The sequence below is a fragment of the Nematolebias whitei genome, chromosome 14 (genome assembly GCF_014905685.2).
Source record: "Nematolebias whitei isolate Nwh7 chromosome 14, NemWhi1, whole genome shotgun sequence".
Classification (NCBI taxonomy): domain Eukaryota; kingdom Metazoa; phylum Chordata; class Actinopteri; order Cyprinodontiformes; family Rivulidae; genus Nematolebias; species Nematolebias whitei.
This window is the reverse complement of record NC_056511.1, coordinates 5205113-5214450: the sequence shown is the minus strand read 5'-3', so window position 1 is coordinate 5214450 and position 9338 is coordinate 5205113. Positions and strand designations below refer to the sequence as shown.

At 42.5% G+C, this 9338-nt stretch overlaps 1 protein-coding gene across 1 annotated transcript in view; it reads left to right on the top strand.

Annotated features, from left to right (window-relative positions):
* Positions 1-1292: 1292 nt before the first annotated feature.
* The window catches only part of dtx2 (deltex 2, E3 ubiquitin ligase), a 20939-nt gene continuing 12893 nt past the window's right edge, over positions 1293-9338 (top strand). The window contains exons 1-3 of the mRNA XM_037687237.1: positions 1293-1599; positions 3455-4043; positions 7499-7557. Of these exons, the coding sequence (XP_037543165.1) occupies positions 1293-1599; positions 3455-4043; positions 7499-7557 (955 nt within the window). The remainder of the gene's footprint in view (positions 1600-3454; positions 4044-7498; positions 7558-9338) is intronic.

The window sequence follows — 9338 nt, the reverse complement described above, 5'->3', positions numbered from 1 at the left end:
GTGCGTCTGTTTGCAGACACAGATGTCTTCAGGGTTCACAACAAAACTGCAACAGACAGTTGCGACAGGCTGATGACAACCGATTACAACCACACATTCACGGAATGGTCAAATTATCGTATATTTGGCCTTTTTGGGATTACTGATCATACATTGTACAGATGGCAAAATTGTCGTACAAATACGATAATTATCGTGCACCTGGCAACACTGAGCCCATGTCAAGGGGCCTCCCTCCCATTTTTCTTAAAGAGACACGCCGCTCGCTTCCTCACTATCCATCCTTCGGTTCAGTCTTCTACTGCCATCCAGTGGTCAAAAACAACATTTCTTCTTAAATTTGACAATTACTAATTATTGTCTAATTTAAATCAGCCACTAGGGAGCACAAGCCAATGTATCTCTTGTGCCGGCTCCAAGCCCGGGTAAATGGTGAGGGTTGTGTCAGGAATGGCATCCGGTGTAAAACACTTTTGCCAAAACCATAATGCGGGTTCATCAAAGAGAACAGAATGAGGTGGAGGAGGATGACTCGCTGTGGCGACCCCTGAAGAGGGAAAAGCCAAAAGAAGAAGAAGACTAATTATTGTCCAATTTCAGACAATATTATCGTTTATCGCAATAATTTCTGAAACAATTAATCACCCAGCAAACTTTGTTATCGTGACGGGCCTAGGCCCAAGTGAAATAAGTAGGAATATAATGACTACACAAACAGCCTCACCTGTTATTATATAACTTTATATCAATTTACAACTAATACTTTTTAAATACATTTAGTTCTATTAGCAATTTTTGACTTAATTCCTAAAGATTTTCTTAATACCCCTCACTTATTGTTTTACAACCTGCACAAGCTTCGGTGCAGCTAAAATGTTTACTAGTTCACCAGTAACACTAATAATGCATCTTGAAATCTTCAACTCGTTAAAAGAAACGCACAAAAAAAAAAAAAAAAAACAGTGAAACGCATGTGTTTGATGTGCGTCTTACAGAAGTGAGTGCTAATGTTTCCGACGGTCCCTGAAGGCGGCAGCGCAGGAGGAGGGTTAGAGTTGCTGCTGGTGTCACAGCTCTCTCGTTCTGAACGCCTCATTCGTCTCAACATGCATCTAAATGTTTATCTTGGCAGCGCAGGGTTTGAACCTCACCTTGTAACCTCCTCATAGGCGTGCTGAACTATTCATGATGGAGTTTTTTAACGAGCCCAGCTAGCGTCACTGCGGACATTGTCTTCGTTGTAGCTAGCTACCCGCTGCTAGTTGTTGTTAGCTTCAGCGGCTAATAATAATATGGCGATTGTGTCTGGCTCGTGCGCGCTGGTGAACGGCTCCAGAAACGGGCCCTCCGTGCCAGCGGCTCCCCCCGGGCCTGCCGGGCAGTCTCAGCCCATGATAGCAGTGTGGGAATGGCAGGACGACCAGGGCTACTGGCGGCCCTACAGCGGCCAGGTGAGCGCCCACATCGAGCGCTGCGTGTCCCGGCGCGGGCCCCGACTCGGAGCCGGCTCGACGAGCATCTGCCTCGGACAGTCCGACCCCAGCCTGTCGCCGTACCTCATCGACATACCGACCCTGAAACAGTTCCGACAGGACACAGGTGAACATTCCCGACATCTTTGTTTACTCATTTCTGAACTGTGGCGCACGTCCCGTCGTGAAGAGGCCTGGCTCGGTGGTCGGCTGTAAGGAAACATTAGTCATGTTGGGCCTGATGAGCAGATGAAGACTTGTAACGATACTTCAGTTCGATGGTTTGAATGAATAACAGCAGCTTTTACAAACAATGCAAATACTTATTAAACGACCGAACCAAGCCAATGCTCTAAAGATTGGTGCTTTACTTTTAAACTGTACTTTTCTCTATTTAAGATGTGTGTTTAATAAATATTAATACCACTTACATAAATGTAGTTTTAAAACGAGATCTAAAGCACCCACCACTTCACCTTAGACCATCCACAATCGTTATATTAGATACAAAAAATAGATTATTTTATAATAAATATTGAAGATAAAGCTAACTTTGGGGGTCAGTTAGTATAAAAAGATACTCAGTGTGAAAAGTATGAAATCAAACACAAAGGTAACCTTTATCAAATGACCCCGTTTGAAAGCTTTTACTCCAGGTATGTTTATATTTTATGAAATGAGGGTCCACACTCAATATAAACAAAAGATTGAGCTGAGTTATTGATCTTCATTAGGCCGTCCGTAGTCTGTGTATGTAAACAAACATGGCCGTCAAGTTTACGATTTGACCTGTAGTAGTTGGCATCTGGCATCACATTTTCCCTTGATTATTTTAATTTTATTTTAAACACAAAAGTCAGTCGGAGCAAGACGGTAGACCAGTGGAACAGTGAGGCTACAAGGAGCAGAGGTCACAAAGGTGCAGGACTAAAAGGACTTGGGGTCCACTGTCCAGGAACATGGGGAGTGTGGTGAAGAAGAGAGTCCAGGCAGGATGGAGAAAAGTTTCAGGAGTGATTTGTGACAAAAGGGTGTCAGCAAAGGTCAAAGGAAAAGTTTACAAGACAGTGGTGAGACCAGCTATGTTGTATGATCTGGAGACAGAGACATGGACAAAAAGACAGGAGAAAGAACTGGAAGCAGCAGAAATGAAGATGTTGAGGTTCTCCTTAGGAGAGACAAGGATGGATAAGATCAGGAATGAGATCATCAGAGGTCCAGCACAGGTTGAACAACTGGGAGATAAAGTTAGAGAGGACACACTGAGATGGTTTGGACATGTCCAGAGGAGGGACAGTGGTTTGGACATGTCCAGAGGAGGGACAGTGGTTTGGACATGTCCAGAGGGGGGACAGTGAGTATACTGGTAGAAGGTTGTAGAAATGCAGCTGCCAGGAAAAAGACAGAGGAGATATATGGAGGTAGTTGAGTACCTCATCCACAAGTATTTTACATTATTACATTATATTATTATCATTACATTTTTTATTATTATGTTATTATTATTATACATTATATAAAAAATTAGATTATTAAATAGTAAATATTGAAGATAATAGAAAATGTAGTTCACAGTCAGAGCTCTGGAGTGATATGTTGTGCTTTAGGCAGAGAGACGTTTTGAAATTTTCCAGGTTGTCCAGTGGACAACGTCTTCACAGAATCTGGGTGGCTGCCAAAACCTTGGGTTGTCCACAACCTTTAAGCAAAAACTCAAGAAAAATGTTGACCTGGAACCAGACTGGATGGCTTTAACAAGAGCACCCCGCTCACCCCCACTTCGTTTTTACAGATGACGGAAATCTGTCACGGCGACAGAGAACTTTAACCCATGTGTACTTCAACTGGTTGTCCACCGGACAACTTCGAAGTGATGTGGACGTCTAAGACAAAAACGTGTCTCAGTCAACTGGAAACCTCTGATGTCAACCGCTGGCTTTGTGTGTATTATTGATTTGCTGAAAACTGCTCTTTGTTTCCAGGAACGACCCGGTCAGTTCGGCGCTCCCTGTTCGCTCAGTCTTCGGGCCTGGGCAGCGGCGTTTACTGGGAATGGGCCAACGATGAAGGAGGCTGGACTCCGTATGAAACTCGGACCTCGATCCTTTTGGAGCACAGCTATCAGGCCCGCCAAGGCACGGCGGACTTGGGCCCTCACGGATACAATTACATAGTGGATCTCACCTCTTTGGCCCAGGTTAACAAAGCCACGGGCTTCAGGCGCCAGGTGCGGCGGCAGTGCAACCTCCCCTACCCGCTGGCCTCCGCTGGCCCCCCAGCCATCCCGTCGGCCCCCGCCTGCTCCTGCCAGCAGTGTTTGAGCCACAGCAGCACAGGACCCATGCCCAGCCGTTCACGACATTCCTTTTCGTCGGGGAGTCTGACCCGGCCGAGCCTCCAGGGGACCGGGAGGGTTGCTGCGGCTCACCCTGCTTCTGTTTACTCGCCGTACCCCAGGAGACCCCTCTCTGTGGGGGGAATGTCCTGGGGCAGCCCCTGGCCTCCCCCAGCCTCTGCCAGTCAAATCTCTGCACCTCATCTGAGCAGCTCCACAAGTTCCAACGGGTTAAGGTGAGTTTTTGTTTTGGTTTCACTCGTGCCGGCTGTAAGAGCCGAGGACGTCCACTACACCCCCCAGCACCACCACCACCACCACCTCTTTGTCTTTCCTGTCTGTCTCCTCGCCGACCCATCCTGTCCAACAGGAAGGGGTAAAAATGTAGCTCCAGCGCTTCATGTTTGTTCTGGCTCCTCTGCTCCTTTGTCATCTGATCTCCCTTCCTCTTGTTCCAAATTGCTCTTAAAACAGTTTCAAACATGAGTTACTAACTTAAGTGGTGTGACAAATACTCTGTTCACTCAAAGTTCTTCTGGAGTGTCATTCTCTTCCACAATGAATTTAATTTGGTCTCTCCTTAACTGCTGGAGATTAATCATTGCACAGTAGAAAACCTCAGATTTTCTCCACCTGGTCAGAAAAGAGTTTTCTACATTTTGACTGTTTCTTACATGTGATGCTGCAGAGTTTGAGATCAATCAGATTCAATATTTTTAACTAAAGTCTTAGTTTGATGTAGATGAGAGAAGTGTGATGTGTTTTATCAATAATATTCTAAATCTGAAAACATCTTAGGAACAATAAATTACCAACTTTTGTTTTCCATATTAGTTAGCTGATTTTTTTTTTTGTTTCTTCTTCGCATTTTAAAACCCAGAGAGAGTTTTAGGGGAAGTAAAAAAAAAATAATTCTAGAAAAATTGCAAATGCTGAGTGCTGAAGGGCTTTGATAAAATTTGCTGAAGAAGCTAAAACTGATCTATTTATGTTCAAAGCAGCAGAACAGAGGCTAAAAAGAGCACAAAGATGACTAAATGTAGCAAAGCACAGCTAAAATGGCATGTTCCTTTGTACTGAAACTCTGGCGCAACAATTTCCTGCGGGATCAATAAAGTTCTGTTATCTTAGCTAAAACTACAAAATGCTAAATGTAATCTAAAACTGTCGAATGGCAATTTAGTCATAAAATGTTAACTAAAACTAAGTAAGTTGTTAAAAGTACCACAATGCTAACCAATAGAAGCACAAAAACAGCTGAATATATATATAAAAGAAATCTAAAATTATCTATTGGTAAAAGGCTAGCTAAAACTAGAAGTAGCTACAACTATCAAAATGCTAGCTAATAGAAACAACGATAGATGAAATGAGCTAAATACGATCTGAAAGTAGGAAAGGCATCAGCTGTTGAATCAACATCCATATATATATATATATATATATATATATATATATATATATATATATATATATATATATATTAGACACCATAGTTCTTCTGTTACTGATGGATTTATTCATCTGAGCGGCACTTATGGTTAGGCCTGTCACGATAACAAATTTTTCTGGGCAATTCTCATAAATTATTGCGATAAACGATAATATTGTTTGAAATTTGACAATAATTAGTAATTATTGTCAAATTTAAGAAGAAATGTTGGTTAATTTGTTTTGAGTGTAGTACCTTTTTTGACCACTGGATGGCAATATAAGACTGTTTTGAACCAAAGGATGGATAGTGAGGGAGCGAGCAGCGTGTCTCTTAAGAAAAATGGGAGGGAGGCCCCTTGACGTGACATGGGCAGTCTCTCCTTAATTTTTTTTTTGGTTCATAAAATGGCAGACGCTCGGTGTGGTTTGAGCTCTTTAGCGTAGCATTTTTCACACAAAGCTTTTAATATAAAATCAATAAACAAGTTCTCAGCTTCTTTTTGCAGAGAAAAACAACTTTTTACACGAAGGCACGGATTTCAACCGTAAATTTTGGAGCTTCGGCAAGACGTAGTTTTTTTTTCCCCCTGAGATCAGCCTGTTAGCTTAGCTCGTAGCTTAGCTTCTCAGCTTAGCTGCTTTTAATGATCCAAAAACGTGATTTTTGGATCATTAAAAGGAATTAAAAGAGAAAAGGAGGGGTCAGTGAAGAGCACCGGAGTTGAGCCTTTTGTCTTCCAGTGTCTTCAGTAGAAAAGGACACGAAGAAACGATAAAGCCGATAAATGAAAATGAAGCTGATAATTTTAATTTATCTTGCGATTAATTGGTTTATTGCGACAGGCCTACTTATGGTCATCAAATCCACCTCGAACTGCTCAAAACACATAACTGTACAAAATATACATATTCATATATGGCCTACAAATTGACTATAAATATGTACAATGAAACGTAACAAATAAACAAACCTCGCTGGCTGCACATAACCAAAGAGGGAATGAGTCCGCTGGAACAAAAGTAAATCATCAACCAAAAAAAAAAGGGGCAATGTAACTTCTTGAACCTTTAGGCAGGGCATCAAACTTTTCCTGCTTCACACGCCTTCCTGGAGGAGGGTTGTAACAACTTAAAGTGTCCCCAGCGCAACATAGCACTGAAAAATGGTTCCTAGATGGTGTAACTTACAAATTAATATTCAAAATAAATAAATGTAAACCACAAATGTAAACAAAACATATCAAATAAAGTTATAAATAATATATGTCAGTTAAATATATATATTTACAGTATATACACTTTTATATTTTGACATTATGACGATTTTACGATGTGACATACTTTGAATTTTAAGTTGGAAAACAAAAGTCGATGGGTTAATCTGGAAAGCAAAGGGTTAACTTCACGAAGCCGCTGCAGCACGGAGGAGAAGTGTGGGCGTGGCGGAGAAGGAGATCAGCTGATCAGCTGCAGGAGGGAGCTTCCCCCTGCACTTGTGGGCTGCACACATGGTGCAGACTCATTAAACATAAGTTATTTTAAATAAACAACCCACGGCTCATCCATCAATCAGCCGGTTGTGTCATGTCCAGTCTCACGTTGAAAAACCGTGATTTAGTGAATCGGCGAAAAACGAACCGCGAAGTAGCGAGGGACCACTGTACGCTGTTTTTGGAGACGTTCTCGACACTTAGTGGTGTCAGAAAATAAAACATCTGGAGCCGAGGGTTCAAGCTCCTAAAATGTGTCGAGACTCAGTTTGACGTGATTTAAGATTACAAAATCAAACGCGTGCGTTAAACGTTTCCGGCTGTTCTTTACTCTGTCCAGACTAATTACAGGAGTAATGGATCAGAACCGGTGGTGTTTAGAGTTCCGTCATGCCTCAGGACTGACGGCAGCTCGTTTTTTTTTTTTTTTTTTACTTTGAAGTCTGTTTTGCAGAGTAAACCGGTTTGTTGTCTGCGTATCCATCAACCCACTGTTGAATCGCGCTCCCTGATGCACGTGCAGCAGAGTCGTCGTTAATCAGACTCGGACGTGAAGAATTAGTCGCTCACTGCTCTGAACGTTGATTCTCAGCCTTCTCGGTGCACTGCAAGCTCACCTTTAGTTCTACGGTAGAGCTTCGTGTCGCTCCTGAAGGTGCTACAGCAGTCAGCTGACAACCAAAACAGCTGCAAGCCTTTGTTTTGTACTTCCTGTGTGTTGCTGATCTCACTGACTGAATGTCACGTCTGTGTTTCCTGGCCTGCAGCGTTCCTTCCATCTCCGTGCAGCTGAACGGGTCCACCAGCGTGAGCTCTGCCCTGGCAGGTAAACGGGTCACTAACCACCCATCCTCCGTGTTTCCTCTCCTCTCCAGCTGGGTGCAGCTTTGACGCTGAAGGTTTCCACAGATCTGTGCTCTTTTATCAGACGCTCTATAGATACGTAAATGGGCAAGAAGGAGAAATGAGACCATGCTAAACGTCCACCGACATGCTCTCTGCGCAGCAGTAGCTTTGAACACATGTATTTTTCCAGTTTCTTGTTTTGCTTAACTTTTCTAAACATTTTGAATCTAAATGTCCCAGAGTCAGGATTGTTAGAAGGTGGATTATAAACAGTTTGTCCTCCGTCATCATCAGAAGTCCAGGATGTTTGAATCCCTCTTAATAAAAATGCCATTAAGGAATCTGCTCACTTCCTGTACGTCAGCTTGGATCAGATACTCACCGTGCACTGCACGTTGCACATTCATCCTGCTCGGCTCACGGTGCATGTCGTCATTTTAAATATGACAAATAATGTCAAACCTATTTTGGTTAAAAAATAAAAAATGCATCTTTATTAAAAATGTATATATATATAAAAGGTTAATTATTTAGCCGAATAGATCACAAGAATTCATGTCTGCGCAGTTGCTCTTGTTAAAGGGATAGTTTGACCATTTTAACGTGGGGTTTTGTTGAATGAGCAGTTGTAGTTCTTGCTCTTTGAACGACCTCAGTTTGGAGAATCAGTTTAATTCTGAGTGGACTGACGAGCTGATGGCTAGTCCAGGTACAGCTAAGACTAAAGTGAATTGCTGCCATTTTAAAACGACTTAATGACGGTGCCCCCCCTCCCCCACCACCTAACTTCATCCTGCAGAGGTGAGTGTTTATGCGACGTGCCTCTAAACATTAGAAGAAAAACTTCAACCAAAGCTGCTGCTTTTTATTCTTTTATTTTGTTTTCTTTTATTCCTCCTGCACACCTTTTTTTTATTTTTTAAATTAATCCGTCTGGTTCTTGTCTGCGACGAGCCGGCTGCGTCGCTCCAATCCGCTCCGAGGAAGCTGCTGGACCAGAACCTCGTTAGTGAAACGCACCGAAGCGAGCTCGGAGTAAATCGTTTTGAAATGGAAGGTCACTCGTGCAGCGTCTCCTCCTGACGTGCAGTTTTAAGACTCGATAATGAACATTTAGTCATGGGAGCCAAACTTAATACACGTCACTGTTTTGTCAAACCTGCTGGATTAATGCTGCGGTTGGATATGGATTATAAAACCCACAAGTGTTGCTTTTCTCCGTTAATCTACCTCATCAGGTTAGGATCGTCACAAACTGGTCCAGTCCCAACATGGTCCGTCTGTTTTTTCACGTCACAGCGCCCGACCTGTTACAGGCCTTTCAATCTGAAAAACAGGAGTAGTCACGTTTCATCTGAAGGAACCTCAGATTAATCTCTCCTGCTGAATTGTGGATTACAGGTTAGCATTAGCAATAAGTGGCTCGAAAAGAGATGTAATATTTAAACAAGCAAATCAAAAAAAATTATATTACAAAATTGACCCATATGCGTCACTATTTTATTTATGCTGCAATGCATTCTGGGTAAATGACAGACAAGTTCGTCTTAAATGTTGGACCTTATCTGATGTTCAGCCTTTTTAATTTGAACTGGAGCGTGTTGACAGAGGAGGATGTAAGAAGTGACAGCTTTTGCATTAGCTCCAGAGCTAATAGCGTTAGCTCCAGAGCTAATAGCGTTAGCTCCAGAGCTAATAGCGTTAGCTCCAGAGCTAATAGCGTTAGCTCCAGAGCTAATAGCGTTAGCTCCAGAGCTAATA